At 35.6% G+C, this 21326-nt stretch overlaps 1 protein-coding gene across 2 annotated transcripts in view; it reads left to right on the top strand.

Moving 5' to 3' along the window:
• Window positions 1-21326, top strand: part of nesd (SHC binding and spindle associated nessun dorma) — a 101916-nt gene that overhangs the window by 45100 nt on the left and 35490 nt on the right. For both annotated transcript variants that reach the window (XM_090392008.1, XM_090391999.1), the window contains exon 5: window positions 14868-14985. In XM_090392008.1, the coding sequence (XP_090248134.1) occupies window positions 14868-14985 (118 nt within the window). The remainder of the gene's footprint in view (window positions 1-14867; window positions 14986-21326) is intronic.

The following is a 21326-nucleotide window of genomic DNA, read 5'->3' as shown; positions in this document are numbered from 1 at the left end:
TTATTATTAGTTTTGCTCTTTTCTCCAAATTTTCCCAAAATATTTTTGTATGTCTGACAATCATTTCCTACTCTGCTATTTAGATTTCCAACAAGGACCAACTGTTCTTTTTTCATTGTATCAGTTGCTTTTTCGAAAGCATCAAAAAATTCCTCTACTTCTACTTCTACTAAAATACTTCTACCTGAGTATAACCTGTGGGGCCATAGGCACAAATAAGTCTCATTGTCCAATTCCCCATTCTCATATTTGCCCACATCACTCTACTCAAGACTGCCTGCCATTCAAGATTAGCCTCATATTTTGTATTGAATACTATGGCTACTCCTTCTTTTTCCTTGATTGTTATTGCCTGAATATAACATTTGTTATTTATTGCTCAGAAAGATCTCGCCAGTTTTTGCGTTTTTTGTTTTAGTCACCCCTATTATGTCGATGTGGTACTTATCTAATTCCTCAGCTAGCTCCATTTCTTTGCCATTCAGGCTTCTTACGTTGATAGTACCGATCTTTAACTCTGGTGATGTTGAGTTGGGGTTTGTTTTCAGATTTGTTCCAGTAGCTGACTTTTCGCTGTTCGCCCTGGTTCCCTGACGAAAACAATGGGGGCCTTGTTTAACCGGGCGACGCCCCAGCCGGCATGAAATATTGTCATGTTGTACCATCATTTTTTATTTTGGTTTAACCAATAAGAATACAATTTGGTCGGCTAAATCCCAAATTGCCAGCCCATCCTCGTTCGTTCAGTATCAAAGTAGATACCCAACAGGGTGCACCACGAGAAGGTGAGGATTGGACATTAGGTCAGAAGCCCTGGTCGGTTCTCTGCATTCCTTTAAAGGCTATGTGGAGGTCTCCTCTCAGTTATACAGCTTTGACCCTTAAGCACCCCAAATATACTACTACTATATATTTAGTAATGTACATTATCTGCTCTTAATCATCATCATCATCAAATTCCTGCCATGTACCCTCAAGGGGTGTACAGGATATGACAGTACTACACGAAAAAATTACATCATTACTAACTTCCTATCTACAATTTTCCTCCAAATCAGTCTGTTACTTGTCAAGACTCCAACATTATCAGATCTTATATTTCTATCGTCTAAGGCACTTTGTACCGTATCAATCCACCTATATCTTGGTCTTCCTCTGGGTCGTTTTCCTGCCAACCTGGCAGAGAACACTTGTTTTGCTAATCTTTCCTCTCCCATTCTATTTAAGTGACCATACCATCTGAGATTAGCTCTGCTAACGCATTCCTGGATGCTGACAATGTCAAGTTCTTTCCTAATATCCTCATTTTTAATATGATATTGCCATTGATGCCATCTGTTCACGCCTCTAATCTTTCTCAGGACTCTCATATCTGCGGTCTCTAGTCTTTGGTCAAGTGTTTTACTTCTGACCCAGCTCTCAGATCCATAAGTTAAAATTGGTTTGAACACAGTCTTGTATACAGCTAATTTAGTGTTCCGACTAATTTCTTTCTTATTCCATATGAATTTATTCAATTGACTTCCCACCATACCAGCTTTGCTGATTCTGTTGTCTATTTCTATATTTAGTTTACCATCTTCAGTAAAAATTGTGCCTAAGTAGCTGAAATGTTTTACTTGTTCCACAGGTTCTCCATTCACAACACAGTTGACATTTTCAATGATTCTGCCTATTTTCATTGTCTTTGTCTTTTTATTGCTGACCTTCATACCATATCTATTACAACAGCTATTCAATTTAGTCAGAGAATCTTGCAGACTTGTAGCGGATTTATTTAGAAGTATAACATCATCCGCATAAAGCAAAGAGCTGACATTAACATCTCCAATTTTGATATCAGGTTTAATACCACATTCCTTCATAATGTGATCCATATAGATAATGAATAACAGAGGGGATAATGTACATCCTTGTCTCACACCAGATTTAACATTAAACCATCTTCCTGTACTTCCTTCAATTCTAACTGCTGACTCACAACTCAAATAAAGACTAAGTATTGCTTGATATAATGCCCCATTGACACCATATAACTGCAGCATATTGAATAGCTTCTCTCTTGGCACCTTGTCATATGCCTTTTCCAAATCAACAAAACTTAAATACAGATCTTTGTTATATTCCCATGCTTTCTCGACTATTTGTCGTAAAGTGAAGATCTGATCCTGACAGCCTCTATTTGGCCTGAATCCAGCTTGTTCTTCACCAAGCTTTTCTTCCACAATTCTTCTCAACCGTTTCTCAAGTATACTTGCATAGATCTTGCCAGGAACACTCAGTAGGGAAATACCTCTGTAATTCTCACATTCAGTTTTATTTCCCTTTTTATATATGGGTACTATGAGAGCTCTACTCCAATCATCGGGAATTCGTCCCTCTGTCCAGGCTTTCTGAACTATGTAGTGCAGCCACTGTAAGACTCTTATACCACCATACTTCAGCATTTCTGGTCGAATATCATCTACTCCTGCTGCCTTTCCACATTTCAAGCCTTTGATGGCTTTTTCTACTTCAAGTATGGATATGTATTCCTGACTGCATGCCTGGTCAGTGTTTTTTATCACTGTGCTGTCATCACTGCTTGTTTCATTTAGCAGTTTTTCAAAGTAATTACTCCATACTTCAAGGATATCTTTTTCTCCTGTTTTCATTTCACCTTTATCATCTCTAATTCCTTTTACAGCACTCTTTCCTCCATTCCTAAGCTTCTTCAACAACCTCCAGAATATTTTGCCACCTTCTTGATATTTATTTTCTATATTCTTGCCAAAGTCCTCCCATGACTTTTGTTTAGCTAGTTTTACACACTGTTTAGCTTTCTTACATTTGTCTCTGTATTCTGTAAGAGTAAAAGCTGACTTATTTGCCAGGAACTTTTGATATGCTTTCTTCTTTTCCTTCACTGCCTCTTTAACTTCCTGTGTCCACCAGGGAGTTCTGATTTTTTTATCTTTGCACACAACCTCACCACATGCCTCTCTGGCAGAATCAATCAATGTTTCCTTCAGAGTTTGCCACTGAATCTCCAAGGTTTGATTCCTGTTCTCAAACTCTTTCATTTTCTTTTCAATAATATTTCTGTATTTTAGTCTACAGTTCACATCTGAGAGCTGCTCAACTTTTATTCGCTTTAAAACTTTCTTACATGTTATTCTTTTCAATATGAAATTCAATTTTATCCTGCTCAAGACTAAATAGTGATCACTTCCAATTTCAAATCCTCTGTACACTCTGGTGTCCTGCACCAGGGAGAAAACATCACTATCAACAATAACATAGTCAATGAGACTTTTCTTATTCCTAGCCTCTTCTCTCCATGTGAATTTGTGCACATTTTTATGTTGGAACATGGTGTTAGTAATAACCAGTCCATGTCCTGAGCAGAAATCCAACAGATATTTGCCATTATTATTAGCTTTGCTCTTTTCTCCAAATTTTCCCAAAATATTTTTGTATGTCTCACAATCATTTCCTACTCTACTATTTAGATCCCCAACAAGGACCAACTTTTCATTTTTCATTGTGTCAGTTGCTTTTTCTAAAGCCTCAAAAAATTCCTCCACTTCTACCTTAGTAGAACCTTCTGTGGGACCATAGGCACAAATAAGTCTCATTGTCCAGTTCCCCATTCTCATATTTGCCCACATTACTCTACTTGAGACTGACTGCCATTCAAGAAGATTAGCCTCGTATTTTGTGTTGAATACTATGGCTACTCCTTCTTTTCCTTGATTGTTATTGCCTGAATATAACATTTTGTATTTATTGCTCAGAAAGATCTCACCAGTTTTGGTCTTTTTTGTTTCAGTCACCCCTATTATGTCGATCTGGTACTTATCTAATTCCTCAGCTAGCTCCATTTCTTTGCCATTCAGGCTTCTTACGTTGATAGTACCGATCTTTAACTCTGGTGATGTTGAGTTGGGGTTTGTTTTCAGATTTGTTCCAGTAGCTGACTTTTCGCTGTTCGCCCTGGTTCCCTGGCGAAAACAACGGGGGCCTTGTTTAACCGGGCGACGCCCCAGCCGGCATGAAATTTTGTCATGTTGTACCATCATTTTTTATTTTGGTTTAACCAATAAGAATACAATTTGGTCGGCTAAATCCCAAATTGCCAGCCCATCCTCGTTCGTTCAGTATCAAAGTAGATACCCAACAGGGTGCACCACGAGAAGGTGAGGATTGGACATTAGGTCAGAAGCCCTGGTCGGTTCTCCGCATTCCTTTAAAGGCTATGTGGAGGTCTCCTCTCAGTTATACAGCTTTGACCCTTAAGCACCCCCTCTGCTCTTAATGATACTTAATTATTTTTCTCCCCATTAACATAGTATAGATACAAGTTTTTAATGTGGCATATAGTAGTTGAGCATACAAAATAATTCTTTGACTGTGTTGCAGTGAAATAGACCTTAAATCTAAATAAGCATGATCAGTTTATATATATATATATATATTCTCTTTAAACTTTTCTTATGATTCACATAATTTGGTTGACCACTAAAAAGAAAACTGATACTGTAGCAAAGCTGTGATTGCATTCTTAATTTTATATTTCACATGTTATATTCAGTATTGTCACATCATTGGGTGATATTCAATATAAAAAAATCTGAAAACGATGCAGCGGAATCATTCAAAATTATTTGCCAACGATTTGAATTCTAATAGGAATAAATAAGAAATCATAGAGAATATTCTAAACCATCCGCTTTAGACATAGGATTTTCACTGGATTTACATGGCCCTCTACACTTTAATGAGCAAAGAGCAAGGCAGCAGTTTCTGTAGTACTTGCAGTGGAGCTGGATTCAGGAATCCTGCTCCACTGTGAGTTTGAAGTTACTTTAGTTACATGGTTGGCTCATTATTACATTACAGCACAGACACATTCCCTTGCACCTACACATAACATTGCCCTCCAATAAACTAGTAGATTCTGTGGATGATGGATGAATATCTGATAAGCCAAGTATTCTCAGTCTATGCTATGTTGTAGAAAATATGGAATCCTTTGATCTGCATATCAGATTGTTAAAATTAACAATCAAAGCTGGATAACTGGATATACCTCCATGTAGTTTTTTAAAGAATGTAGAGATTCAACCAGAACTTCTGATCTAATGCACATTCGTCACGTTTTTCTGATACACCCCCATTAGTGGATATTTACCTGAATACTAAATTAATGAGGATGGCTCGGAATTTGAGATTTAGCTGACCAGATTGTATTCTTATTGACTTAAACCAAAATAACATGATGGTACAACATGATAGAATTTCATGATGGTTGGAGCATCACCTATTTAAGCAAGGCCACTGTTGTTTTCATCAGTAAACCAGGACAAATAGCAAAACATTAGATATTGGAACAAATCCCACTCTCAGCATCAGCCAGACTCAAGATAGGCACCATTAACTTAAAAAGAAAAGAAATTGAACTGGCAGAAGAATTAGAAAACATACAGTGCAAACATAATTGGTATTACTGAAGACAAAAACAGGTGCAATATTTCTATGCAACAAACACAAGATCTTATATTTAAGCAATAATGATCAGGGAAAAAGAGTAGCTATAGTATTCAACATTAAATATAAGGATAATCTTGAACAGTCGGCAGTATCAAGTAGAGTGATGTGGGAAAATATCAGAATGGGGAATTGGACAATGAGATTTATTTGTGCATGTCGTTCCACAGAAAGTTTTACTAAGGAAGGAGTAAGAGTGGAGGAATTTTTCAAGACATTAGAAGCTGATATAAAGGAAAATTTGGTTGTCCTAGTTGGAGATCTAAACAACAGAATAGGAAATGGTTACCAGACATAGTAATGTTTTCAGAAAATTTGAAGAAAAGAGCAGAAGCTAATAATAATGGTTGCTAGCCTAGATGTGCACAAATTTACATGGAGAGAAGATGCAAGAAATAAGAAAATTTCAGAGATTATTATTATTATTGATAGTAATATACCTTCATGCTGGTTGATGACACAGGTATACGGCGGATTTGAAACTGGAAGTTGAGCAGGATAAAATTGAATATTATATTGAAAAGAAAAGTGCATAAGAATGTTTTAAAACATATCATAGTTGATTAAAGATGCCAAGAACTTGTATTCTTGGTTTAATCCTTTATCCAAGTGTAAGCAAACAAAGTTTACGCACGAAGTAACTTCACAACTGGACAACTTGCATATGAGGCTAATGACTTCATATCAATTGCCTTAGTATTCTGTATCTCATAATGCAAAGCACATATCCTTATAGACATGTATAATGCTATGTGTTATGGGAAGGGTTACTACCCAGACCAATTTTGACCTTTATCAAGGTCTCATCAGTGGTAACTAGACCCACCGATGAGACCTCAATAAAGGTACCTTACTTCAATACCAAGGTTGAAGTAATGCAGAAGTCATATTTCCATATACAAGTAGCTAAAAGGTGTCACACCTTATTACTAAATGGCATCACTAAATTCTTGGCATCTTTAATTTATACAGGGTGTTCGGGATAAATTTGACATATTTATAATTAATTATATTTTTCCATAAGTTACATGTATTAACACACACTTCTCTTCATTTAAAAGTTTGGACCCTTCTTCATTCATATACAAGATGTCAGAAAGGATGGATAGCTGGAACCCACCTGAATCATGGAAGAGAATAACTTGTATCATGATGATTCGTGCCCGCCATCAAAATAAGGATATTACGACTGCTGCCCAATGCTCCCTGAATACAGTAAAAACAATCAGGCATGAACTAGAGACTTGCAATGGTGACTACGAGGATGTAGCAAGAAGAAAGATCCCTAGCAGACGATCTGATTGCGTTCGTACAGCAGAATTCCTCACAAATCTGCAGGAACAGGTGTTGAAGAACCCTGGCATTGGAATTCGGGCTTTGTTCGTGGAGTTGCTAACTGTAGTCAAGCCCTGGATAACAAGGGTAGCCAATGGTAGGCCGTATGTATGGCAGCAGGATTCGGCCCCTTGCCACACCTCTGGGAAAAGTCAAAAATGGTTGTCTGAAAATTTCTACGACTTCACCAGTCCAAATGTTTGGCCTCCAAACTCCCCAGACCTTAACCCCATGGATTATTTTGTATGGGGCGCAGTTGAAAAAGACACCAATCGCACTTGCAGTAATACAAAGGCCCAGTAAGTGGATAAAATTAAAACAGTTTTTGCTGCCCTTCCCAGGGAGACTGTAGCATCAGCTTGTTCGAGGTTCCGAAGCAGAATTGAAGCTGTGATCGATGCTAATGGTGGTTATTTTGAGTAAATCTTGTTGATAGTATTATAATTAACTCTGCCTGTAATGTTTTTTTGTCAATTCATTAAATTTAATAGATACAAAGAAGATTTTCTTTTTCCTTACGAAACTGTCAAATTTATCCCGAACACCCTGTAGTATAACCAAGTGTGTAAAAACTTTCAACATTATCTCTAATCCAGAATATTTTAGTAATCATCAGGGATCACTAAACAATATGTACATGCAGCTACCAACACTGGTTAAGTGAAGTTGAAGAAAGGCAACCCAAATTTGGCTTAGAGTCTTAAATGGCCCTCAAGTGACTAAATTTGGTGGTTCTGGCCATTGGACTGAAGATCTGAGGATGTGTGTTTCCCAAATTCAGAGCAGTTTCATGCATCTTCAAATTTGTTAAGCTTTGGAAAGTTTTTCAGGTCTGAGACAAATTCCATGAATAGCCTCTCATATTTGTATTTGTTGTGGTGTAATAGAGTGGCCTTCTACCAGTGTATCCTTTGGTGAGTGTTCAAAGCATGGTCAGCAAGCCCAGAGTGGCTGCAATGGCAGAAACGGATGTAGTCCACCTGTTCAGAAATTCTGATATTGACTATCCTGCCTGTTTGTCCATAGTAGGACAGTTTGCAACTGCAAGGGGGGGGGGGGCTTGGTAGGCCTAGGGAATGTGACTGATCTTTGGTTGGAGAAGATTAGGGATGTCAGTTTTTTTTTATGTGGTCTGTAAATGGTTGTAAGATTGTTCTTTAGAATTTTTTGTTAATTTTTTGGATGTGCCCCAGATATATGGAATGGTGATTAGATTTTGTGTAATTTCTGCTCTGAAAGGGGGAGAGGAGGGGGGGGGGTTGATATTACAGGATTTAGTATTTTGTGGATTTTGTTAGGGTTGTAGCCATTGGCTAAGAAAGTGTTGAGAATATGGTCAAGGTGGTTAGGAACACTGCTATCAGAACTGATTAATTTTGCCCTATTATATATAATTTCACACCTATTCCTCCCATATTGTTGGGAAGGGGTGGGAGCAGTGAATGCCAGGGATCCATCAGGCTGGCATGTAATCAGTGTCTAAGAATGGGGGGGGGGGAGACTGCTGTTGTTTTTCCTTTTTAAGGTAAACTGGATCCTGAGATGTTGATTGTTTAGATGTGTTAAGAAAATGTTGAGAGTATCAAGGCCATGTTGCCAAATGGCCTTCATACTCAAAATCTTCAGCCCTATGGCCAAGACTACCCAATTTAGTCCACTAGGGATGGAATTTAGGAATCTAGGCCTGATTTTGGTTGCCTTTCTTCAGCCTCACTTACCCAGTGTTAGTGCCTGTGTGCACGTCATTGTTTTGTGATACTTGATGATGGCAATTTAACGTTGCCAAAACATACGAGGTATTAAAGGTATCATAATTAATATTGATTATACATTGTAATTTTCTAAAAAAGAATTAATAATGTATAGCCAATGTATATACCATGTAAGTATACTAGTTATACTGCGTAATTCAGAGGGCCTGGTCAGAGGGTTGAATTTCAGATGAAGTTAAACTTTCATAGTATCCATCTGTAAAAAGGGAAATAAAACTGAATGTGAGAATAATATCAGAATTTCTGAGGTCCCTTATAAGATTTGTGCAAGTATACTTGAGAAAAGAACTAAGAAAAATTGTAGAGGGGAAGCTTGAGAAAGACCAGATTTTCACTTAAGGTGAATAGTTGAGAGATCATGAAAATATAATAATGATTTCTATTTAATTTTGTAGATATTATTATTTATGGCATCTCCATGGAGTCTGGCGACTCATCATGGGAGACCCAAATCAACCATCATACACACAAATCCTATCATACCTCTCCTTGAATCCATTCACCATCAGGGAGCTCACAACCAATTCTGGTAATCCATTCCACTTGCTCACCATTTTCCATGCAAAATATCTAGTCTGCACACCTCTACTAACCACACTCTTACACAACTTCCATGGATGGCTTCTAGTTCGCTGACTATTTGTCGTATATTGAAAAGTTTCACTTGCATCAATTTTATAAAACCCCTTTAATATCTTAAAAGTTTCTATCATGTCTTCCCCCCCTCTTTCCTCTTTTCTACCTACTAAACTTTGTAATGCACACAAACCTTCAACCTATCCTCGTAGGGAGTATTCCACAGACCTGTCATCATCTTGGTCACTTGTCTCTGAATCTTTTCGACCACCATATGATGACAAGTTTCCAAGAGAAAAGCTGGTCAAAACACTCTTGTTATATGGTGTAAATATAACAAGAGTGTTATATTTACATTGTATACCAACTTATTGTGTGGTGGACTACCACACAATAAGTTGGTATACAAGCTGCAGACATTGAGAATAGATAGTACAATTGACCCTTGAATGATGCAGGGGTTTGCCCAAGCAGTCAAAAATCCATGTATATAACTTTTGACTCCCTAAAAACTGAACTAATAATAGCCTACTGCTGACAAGAAGCCTTACCAATAACATAAAACAGTTGATTAACACATATTTTTGGATGTTATATGTATTATATACTGTATTTTTACAATAAAGTAAGCTAGAGAGACAACAAATATACTACGGCTTTTTAAACATCAGCCGTAGATTATTTGTTGTAAATCAACCACGTCTTATAATACACAGAATATTTATTTTTATTCAGGAATAGATATTTTTTACTGTCTGTTGTTTCCAAAGACTAGAATAAAAATGTCTATACCGTTAAAAAACTTTGCAACCTCAACAAATGCTATACTGCATAAGCAAAAGAAAAAACAATTAGCATTTTTCTCCTAACGTCCACTTTCAAATTTTCAGTTCCAAAAAACATGTGTAACAGCTGTTTGTAATAAAGCCATCGGATATAGTGACAAGTGACAACATTCAATTGGATTGGTTGACACAATAACCAATCACAGCCGCTAGGTGCTAAGTGAGCTCAAAATTTAAGCTCACCTAGTCATGCCTTCTCAGCGGTTTAAAAATAATGCAACGCTAAGAATTTGACACACAGCGCCCTCTTTACATCTTTTTGAATGGCTCAAAGGTGTATGCATTTTGAAAGCACACACCCGGGCTATTAATGCGAATGAGATGCAATGTTTACACGGCAAAAAGCGCCTTCTTATGAAGCACTAATGCTTTATTATCCTCGTGAAAAGGACAATGAAGCATTAGTACAGTATATTTGTTCAATTTTAGGAATCGCACGAAGTCTGCAAACAATTGGGTGAGTATTTAATGGGAATAAATGCAAAAATATAATATTGGTAATACTGATATTTCGTGGATGAACACCGCACACCTAGCACACCAGGAATATTCGCCCTTGCAGCATACGTAACGTGGATATTCAGAAGAGGTTCAAGTAGTGTTTGCAGCATCTTTAGAAAAGGTTATGGTAGCCTAGTGTAATCGATATGATTGCTTCACGCTAGCCTAGCCTATACACTAATGAATGAATAGTTATAAAATGTATTTTTAATGCTAATTAATTAAATTTAACTAATTAATGACAGTTAATTTTATGCATTTATGATTTAATACTTCTTTATGTTTGTTTACATTTCTCTCGACTGAAAATGGCACCATGTACGGTCTGTAAGTGTTTGTGTGCGCATACGTTTTGATACAATTTTACCTTTTTTGTAACAGATTTGTCTGTTTTATGGTAGTAAATGATAAAACAAACTAGCACATACATATATTTTATGCATTCATGACTTTCTTAATTTTTGTGATATTTCTGGGCTATGTGGTTCGTTTGCTAGTTTTTTTCAAATTGTCGCAAATCTTAAAAAAATTTCCAATATATTTATTGAAAAAAATCTGTGTATAAGTGGACTGCACAGTTCAAGCCTGTGTTGTTTAAGGGTCAGCTGTATTGGTTAGATGGATTGGAGATTTACTTTCTGAACAATACCAGCAAGTTGTGTATAATGGAGCAGTACTCTCAAAAAAAGGAGGGTAACCAGTGGTATGCTCCATGGCTCTGTTTTTTTGAGTCCTTGCTGTTTAACTTGTATGTAAATGATATATCATGTGGGCTGACTAGTGATCTTCAATTGTTTGCATCATCAGCAAACAATTGAAGTTGGGGAGAGTTATAAGCAGTACTGCTGATATTAATTCCCTTCAGGAAGATTCGAATACACTTTTGACTTGGACAAAGGAGTGGGATTGTAGTTTAATATTAATAAGTGCAAATTGTTGCATTTTGGAGTGTAGAAATATAAGGCTCTGTACTATATTGTACTATACTATAAAGATCAGAGAAATGACAAGCAGAAAAAATACAGCAAACCATGCAAGTGTCATTAGAGACTCAAGAGACCATATTCTAATGGATAAAAAAGAAATCATGGAAAGATGGATTGAATACACAAGGAAATTATATTCCTGAACAGACTGATTTAGAAGGACCATCCATTTTACTCTGTGAAGTTGAAAATGCTGTCAGAAAACTAAAACCACATAAAGCTGCAGGAATAGATAACATCTTGGCAGAATGGTTGAGGGCTCTCGATGAAGGAGGACTGAAATTTCTAACAAAATTATGCAATAAAATATACGAGACTGGATTTCTACCCAAAGATATTAATCACTCAATTTTCATTCCAATTCCCAAAAAAACAAAAGCTACAAGATGTGAAGAGTTCAGGACAATCAGCCTCATCAGTCAAGTATCAAAAGTCCTCCTATACGTTATTCTTGAAAGAAATAAAAGAAAAATAAACATAGAAATAAATGATACACAAAGTGGCTTCAAGGAAAATGTAGGTACAAGAGAAGCTATTTTCAACGTCAGAACCATCATAGAAAGATATCTAAAAAAACAAAAAAATGTGTACCTCTGCTTCATAGATTACAAAAAGTCATTTGACAATGTCCAACATGAACAATTAATTGAAATCCTTTCAAAAATAGGCATGGATGGAAAAGACTTTAAGCTATTAACTAATCTTTACTGGGAAAGACTGCATCTTTGAGAATAAATAGAGAGACCTCAGAAGAATTCCCAGTTCAGAAAGGTGTGAGACAAGGCTGTGTCTTTTCTCCAATTCTCTTTAACCTGTACACAGAAGAAATATTTAATAAAATTAGTAACCTATCGCTGTAGGGGGCAGAAATATTAATAACCTAAGATATGCAGATGACACGGTTCTTCTAGCTGAAAACAAATATGACCTCAAAACTCTTATAGATGAAACCCTGAAGTATAGCAAACAGTATGGCCTCAGTTTCAACTTTAAAAAGACAAAAAATCATGATAATTTCAAGAGAAAAGAAAATACCAAAAATATGCATCAATATAAAAATAAATTAGAACAGGTGCAAAAATACATATACTTCGGACACTTGATCACAGAGAACGGCAGGACAGAAGATGAAATTAGAAAAAGGATTGAAATTGCAAGGTCAACTTTCAACAGTATGAAAAATCTACTAACATCTAGAGAATTAAATCTGAAAACAAGACTAAGAATCTCCAAATGCTACGTATGGTCTACATTATTATATGGAGTAGACATGGACACTCTCCAATCTGAGTGTGAAAAAACTGGAGGCCTTTGAAATGTGGATGCTGCGAAGAATTATGAGAATATCATGGAAAGACAAAAAGACAAATGAAGAGGTACTAGAGATGGCAGGCATAAACAGGAGCCTGATGAAAGAAATTAAAAAGAGAAAGGTCAGATATTTTGGACATATTCTGAGACATGACTGCCTACAAAGGACACTTCTCGAAGGAACGGTTGAAGGAAAGAGGAAGACAAGACTGGAGTGGATGAAAAATATAGAAGACTGGACCTATCTCTCATATGAGAAATGCACCATAGAGGTGCAGAATAGAACATGGTGGAGACACATGGTAGTCAATCTCCTGGAGGGAGAAGACACCTGACAGGACAGGACTATATTGAAGGTGCTGGAAGATGGTGAATGAAGTGGATGAGATTTGATTCGGGAGTGATGGTTGACAGCAGTCTGAAGTTTAGAGGGCATGTTGCAAGTATTGCAAAAACTGCTTATCGTAGTTCTACTGTGATACGAAGTACTCTAACATGTAGGGATAAGGAGTGGTTGTGCCACTGTATAAAGCAATGATGAAACCACACTTGGACTAATTAATTAGTTCTACATCACATTGAAAACTAATTAGTTTTCAATGTGATGTAGAAACATTGGAGAGGGCCAGAAAAGAGTGACTAAGACAATATCAGGACCCTGGAATGTTGGCTATGGAGAGAGATTGAGGAAATGTGGATTACTGGGTTTAGTGAATAGGAGGAAATGAGGTGATATGATAGAGATATTTAAGTTAGTGGGGGGATTTATCAAATTAATCCACAGGAGATTATAAAAAGAATAGAAGGCAAGATGGGAAGAACCAGAGGCCATCCCTGGAAGTTGTGTAAGAGTGTGGTGAAGATGGAGGTGTGAGGAGTAGGTTTTAAACATGAGGAATTATCAGTGAATGGAACAATACTGGAGTATGTTGTTATTATTTTAAGATTCGTTTGAATGAACCTCCTATATGATGAGTCTGTCAATTTCATGGAGGGTGTAATAATATAGATCATGTTATGAAAAAAACTAGCATTATATCTGATAACAAAGTAGATGTTTATCTCAGCTCTTTACTTTATGCAGTTGATATTGTTACTCTAAAATAAATTCAGAAGTCTGGAGGATGCTAAAAATTGAATAACCGTAATAAATTTGGTATGACAGTCAGCACTAAAAAGACAATGGCAATGAAAATAGGTAGAAACATTGAACATATTAACTCTATCCTGAATGAAAAACTTATTGAACAAGTAAAAGATTTCATCTATTTAGGCACAATTTTAGTGAAGATGTCAAATTAAATATGGAAATTGACAACAGAATTAGCAAAGCAGGTATGGTAGGAAGTGAACTGAATAAATTTATATGGAATAAGAGAGAAATTAGTCAAAATATTAAATTAGCAGTGTACAAGAGTGTTCAAATCAATTTTAACTTATGGATCTGAAAGATGGGTTAGAAATGAAACACTTGTTCAAAGACTGGAGACCACAGATCTGAAAGTTCTGAGAATGAGTAGGGGAATGACAATATGAAAATGAAATTAGGAAAGCGCTTGACATTGTTAGCCTTTGGGAATATGTTGTCAGTAGAGCTAATCTCAGGTAGTGTAATGTAGTCACTTAAGCAGAATGGGAGAGTAAAGCTTAGCAAAACAACTGTTTTTTGCTGAAATGGGAGGTTAGGTTAGATGGGGAGGATACAGTAAAAAGTTCCATAGATGACAAAAATAAAGATCTGATAATATTGGGATCTTGACAGATAACAGATTAATTTGGAGGAAAATCATTGATAGGATGTTAGTAATTATGTAACTTTTTCACATAGATCATATCTTGTGCATTCCTGCATAGTACATATCAGGAATTTGATAATGATCAAATTATTTTATCACATCTATAAAATATTTAATAATTGAATAATATGAATTGGTTTTCATTCATAAATTATCTTTTTTTAAGAATTTTAAAATAACTGTTTAAATTTACTCCCCCCCGTTCATTTTCTATAGCACTTTGGTCATGAAAAAAGATGTGCCTTTTCAAAAATCACCCTTGAAACAAACTAGATCCAAAGGTTGCCCAGTTACTCATCTCGTAGCAAAGCAGTTTACATATGGAATGATTCGAGTAAGTATTTTGGTAGTACATGTACACCACCCATTTTCCTGAACCTCTGTTCTTCTCTATAAAATTATGCAAGCATACTTCAAATTCTTGCGACCACTAGATGCCATTGCTTGTGTGCATGATTGCTTAATTATTTACATCTACACTTGATGGTGATCTCTAGATTTTGAGTGATTTTTAGCTTATTTTTCTTATATTTAACCCTAGTTTGGGCTAATAAGCAAGGGCTGCTAATTCACAGTGGTGGATTCACTGGTGTCCAGCATAAGTACAAGTCCACATTCACTTGCACTGTATCATTTATGCTAATACATTTCTAATTCACATTTAATTTGCATTTAATATTTAAGTTTCTAGCAGTCAGTGGCACTTTAGAGTCATGTGAGATATAATTAGTGGGTCAGAGGTGCACTGATGGATTATTATTACATGACCTCTGTTGGGCCAGCAAAACAGTTAACCCAGCAAGGCTCTGGAACCAAAGATGCTCAAAAATCAGTGGTGTGTGCCTTACAATCATTTCTAGTTTTTTACAGCTGATACTACATGTATCACTTTTAATCCCATCTCTGCTCTCTTAGAAATAATTAAAGTTTTAGAAATGATTGCAGTTTTTCTGCAAAAGTAAATAAATAATAATAGTAACTTAGGTTATCAGAATGTAATGATAGCCTTAGCTGTTGGTAGTTATATTCATAATATTCCTTTGCAGTAGGAAAAAGTACCAGATTAAAACATTTTTTTAAACTGAATTACTAATATTCCTTTGGAATTCATACCAGCATCTTCAGGACAAAATTACATTTGTAGTAAGACATGGTACTCACTAGATTGTTGCAAAAACAGTTCAAATTGTAACTGTAAAGGAAATACCTTTTGTCTATTCTCTGAAGTATCAGCTCTTCATTCTCTTGCACATCCTGGAATAAAAGTTCCTTGTGCATGAAACTTGTCCTATTTTGGACAGATCTGTTAACATCTGCCTTGAATATGAAAACTACATTTATGATCATCTGTATGGCAAGTCAGGATTGGCAGATCATGCTCTGGATATTCTGTTACATAGGATTAAATGGAAGAAGACAGCTGTGCTGCATAGAAATTGCTATAGGTTAGAAGGCCTATTTTTAGAATTAGTATCAGATGTGAAATGTTTCTCTAACCTCTATAAGTATGGCTGAATTAACTTTGTTTTTTTACCTGGCCCATAGCGGTACTTTCATAGGATTCCTTTTCAGTTACAATTTGAATTCTGTAACAATCTGATCAAGTGCTGTTTGTTACCACAGTTGCAATTTGCATTCTGAAGATGTTGGTTTGAAATCTAGTAAAATATTAGTAACTCAGTAAATTGTTTTTGCTCTTCTGGTGTTTTGTTTAAACAGTTTTATTTAATTTTGTGCTCTTAAAGGAAAAACTTCACATTTACTTGTACTGTGTAACTTAATGAACATATGCTTCACAGATATAATATGTGCAAGCTTACTGAGAGAGGAGAAATGACTTAAGGAAGTAAAATGAAGGGAGATTATATTCTCTTTGATACAGTCTAGGAAAATGAGCTGATGAGTTATCTAGTTGATCTATTAAAGGACATCAAAAAATAAAAATATCATAAGCTTTTTTTTCCTCATGAATTGTGATCATTAGATGCTCTTTTCAGGTATTACATTTCTCTTTTGTAATGCCATATACAACATTGTTGCATGTTGAACTGTGAACAGATATCAAATTTTATTAAAAAGGAGGATAGCAAATATCCATTAATATTTGTTATCGAGTAAGCAAAAAACATTTTATGAAACTTAAATCATCTTTTGAAGGTAGTGAAGAGCTATGAAATTATAAAGTTGTAACATTTTTCCCTGGTATTTTATGCTATTTGAAAGACAAGCTTTCTTCAAGAGAGAGAGAGAGATGCATATATTTATCTTTTGTTAGTACTTTGATTAAACTTGATAACACATGCCTACATTAGTTTATTGTACACATCATCCCTTTATATGGTAAGCTGTATAGTTACCTAATTCATGCTATAGTAAAATGCATCCTATGTAGATAATATTAACTGTGTCTAGATGGTATGAAGTGAGGTCTTATCTATTTTGAAAGAAAAAAATAGTTTCTGGGGGGGGGGGAACCTCCTCCATATGACACATCAGCTAACTTGCCTTCAGTTGAAAAGATCTTATAAAAGTTCTTTGTAACCTAGGCAGAATTCACACCTAGGTGTTTCTAACCGTAGAGCATCCTTGTTACTAAATTGGCTATGGAGGTTCATTTTTATATGTTATATGTTTAACTTGAATTGTTATATTATAAAAATGAATAAACAAGCTTGTTTTTTCATTAATTTGTGAAATGTTATATTCTACTTTGCTTTTATGATATCTTTGTAAACTAATTTTTTGCACCAATGGATGGAACATAAGACTTGATTGAAAATGATTGCAGGTAATAATTTTTGTAAGTGGAATCAGTAAATCTTTTCATCACTGAGAAAAATAGAGCTTGGCTTCAGTAGCAAACATTATCAATGTTCTTCCCAGACAGGAATGCAGAGAAGAAAAAAAATATGTCTCTGCTGATGGTATAGAAATGCTTCAAGAACGAAATTTATTTTATTTTTTGTAAGGATGAACTGCATTTTAGTGGAAAAGAACCCAAATCATCAAGTCTAATAGGAATCTTCTTTATAAAAGTGGGAAACTATGGAAGCAGATTGACATAGTATAAAAGAATGTTTAGTGATGGAGTGCATTTGATTAGAAAAGGGCCAAGAGCACTGGCAAACATGATAGAGGCTCCTCTTAGAAGGGCATCTGATGTAATGTCCCATCCTCCCTTTCCCATAGTGCGCTCTATATGCTTTTTAAAAAAATGCAAGAACGGCAATTTATCTGACTGCACTGTCATATATTTCCTTTATTAGCTCTATTGAAATTCACTGGCTGACTTAATTTTGACCTAGTTCCTGGATGAATATAGCAGGAACCATTTAAGCAGGCAACATCCCAGCCAGCATGCTATTTATTGTACCATCATAACTCCCTTGACATTTAGAAAAAAAAAAAGTTTTATGAACTTCTAACATTTCCATTGTATTAATGTTTACTTTCATTAAAACGTTTACTTTTGTATTTAAATGCCTACTTACCTTTCAGTTCATCAGAATAGAAAATGTATTTCTTAAGAAATTGTCAGCAAAAAAAAAAAAAAAAAAGACAATGTATAGACTACTAGGACAAAAAAATTTTATGCAGATTCTTATGTAGTCATATGTTTAGTTCTGGACCTGCTCAATTTATAAGCATTTTATTAATGCTATTTCTAATTTTTAGCCTATGTAATTACCAATTTGAAGCAAGTATGTTAATTGCTTGTATGTTTATCAATCTGAGACATGAAGGAAAAAACTAATATGTTTTATCAGTGACACTTGATAAAAACTTTTCAAGAGTGACTGATTTATTTGTGGTACATAATCATTTTCACATATTTTCAGTTCTAACATTTATAGTATATCTTGAATCTCTTCATTGAAAATGTCAGTTTCTTCCATGGTTATAAACAAATATTGAAAGTAAAACACCAAAAAACATAAAAATTTTCAATAATAACAACAATAAAACCTTTTAGGTCTTAGGTTTACACACTTATGCAGCTAAATTTGTGGATTTTCTGAATTCTAACCCCAAAATGTTGGACAGATAGAGCCTGTGTTGCGACATTGTATATCATACAATGTCGCAACAACCCTGTTGGGTATCTACCTGGATACTGAACGAACGAGGATGGGCTGGGAGTTTGGGATTTAGCCGACCAAATTGTATTCTTATTGGCTTAAACCAATATAGAAAATGATGGTAAAACATGACAAACTTTCATGCCGGCTGGGGCTTTGCCCGGTTAAACAAGGTCCCGTTGTTTTCGCCAGGGAACCAGGGCGAACAGCGAAAAGTCAGCTACTGGAACAAATCTGAAAGCACACCCTAATTCAACATCACCAGAGTTAAAGATCGGTACTATCAACATAAGAAGCCTCAATGGCAAAGAAATGGAGTTAGCTGAAGAATTAGATAAGTACCAGATCGACATAATAGGGGTGACTGAAACAAAAAACACAAAAACTGGTGAGATCTTTCTGAGCAATAAATACAAAATGTTATATTCAGGAAATGACAATCAAGGAAAAAAAGGAGTAGTCATAGTATTCAACACAAAATACGAGGCTAATCTTGAATGGCAGGCAGTCTCAAGTAGAGTGATGTGGGCAAATATCAGAATGGGGAATTGGACAATGAGACTTATTTGTGCCTATGGTCCCACAGAAGGTTCTACTAAGGTAAAAGTGGAGGAATTTTTTGAGGCTTTAGAAAAAGCAACTGACACAATGATAAAGGAAAAGTTGGTCCTTGTTGGGGATCTAAATAGCAGAGTAGGAAATGATTGTCAGACATACAAAAATATTTTGGGAAAATTTGGAGAAAAGAGCAAAACTAATAATAATGGCAAATACTTGTTAGATTTCTGCTCAGGACATGGACTGGTTATTACTAACACAATGTTCCAACATAAAAATGTGCATAAATTCACATGGAGAGAAGAGGCAAGGAATAGGAAAAGTCTCATTGACTATGTTATTGTTGATAGTGATGTTTTCTCCCTGGTGCAGGACACCAGAATGTACAGAGGATTTGAAATTGGAAGCAATCACTATTTAGTCTTGAGCTGGATAATATTGAATTTCATATTGAAAAGAATAACATGTAAGAAAGTTTTAAAGCGAATAAAAGTTGAGCACCTCTCAGATGTGAACTGTAGACTAAAATATACAAGGATTATTGAAGAAAAAATGAAAGAGTTTGAGAACAGGAATCAAACCTTGTAGATTCAGTGGCAAGCCTTGAAGAAAACCCTGATTGATTCAGCTAGAGAGGCATGTGGTGAAGTTGTCTGCAACGACAGAAAAATTAAAACTCCATGGTGGCCACAGGAAGTTAAAGAGGCAGTGAAGGAAAAGAAGAAAGCATATCAAAAGTTCTGTCAAATAAGTCAGCTTGTGCTCTTAGAGAATACAGAGATAAATGCAAGAATGCCTAAACACTGTGTAAAACTAGCTAAACAACATTCATGGGAGGACTTTGGCAAGAATATAGAAAATAAATATCAAGAAGATGGCAAAACATTCTGGAGGTTGTTGAATAAGCTTCGGAATGGAAGAAAGAGTGCTGTAAAAGGAGTTAGAGATGATAAAGGTGACATGAAAACAGAGAAAAAGATATCCTTGAAGTATGGAGTAATTACTTTGAAAAACTGCTAAATGAAACAAGCAATGATGACAGCACAGTGGTAAAAAACACTGACCAGGCATGCAGTCAGGAATACATATCCATACTTGAAGTAGAAAAAGCCATCAGAGGCTTGAAATGTGGAAAGGCAGCAGGAATAGATGATATTTGACCAGAAATGCTGAAGTATGGTGGTATAAAAGTCTTACAGTGGCTGCACTGCATAGTTCAGAAAGCCTGGAAAGAGGGACGAATTCCCGATGATTGGAGGAGAGCTCTCATAGTACCCATACATAAAAAGGGAAATAAAACTGAATGTGAGAATTACAGAATTATTTCCCTATTGAATGTTCCTGGCAAGATCTATGCAAGTATACTTGAGAAACAGTTGAGAAGAATTTTGGAAGAAAAGCTGGGTGAAGAACAAGCTGGATTCAGATAGAGGCTGTCAGGTTCAGATCTTCACTTTAAGACAAATAGTCGAGAAAGGATGGGAATATAACCAAGATCTGTATTTAAGTTTTGTCAATTTGGAAAAGGCATATGACAAGGTGCCAAGAGAGAAGCTGTTCAATACGCTACAGTTATATGGTGTCAATGGGGCATTATATCAAGCAATACTTAGTCTTTATTTGAGTTGTAAGTCAGCAGTTAAATTGAAAGAAGTACAGGAAGATGGTTAATGTTAAATCTGGTGTGAGACAAGGATGTACCTTATCCCCTCTGTTATTCATTATCTATATGGATCACATTATGAAGGAAAGTGGTATTAAACATGATATCAAAATTGGAGATGTTAATGTCAGCTCTTTACTTTATGCAGATGATGTTATACTTTTAAATAAATCCACTACAAGTTTGCAAGATTCCATGACTAAATTGAATAACTGTTTGTAATAGATATGGTATATAACCATCAGGACTTTTACGAGAAACAATAGCTTCCTCGCTTCATCCTCATTTACAGTGTATAGTGCCTGCGTGCACGTGTCTTTATTTTGAGTTCCTTTGAAGATGGCAACGTGACGTTGCCGAAATATTGGAAATATA

The sequence above is a fragment of the Typopeltis vanoorti genome, chromosome 1 (genome assembly GCF_054136105.1).
Source record: "Typopeltis vanoorti isolate ZY-2024b chromosome 1, IOZ_Tvanoo_1.0, whole genome shotgun sequence".
Classification (NCBI taxonomy): domain Eukaryota; kingdom Metazoa; phylum Arthropoda; class Arachnida; order Uropygi; family Thelyphonidae; genus Typopeltis; species Typopeltis vanoorti.
This window is presented reverse-complemented; position numbering and strand designations above follow the sequence as displayed.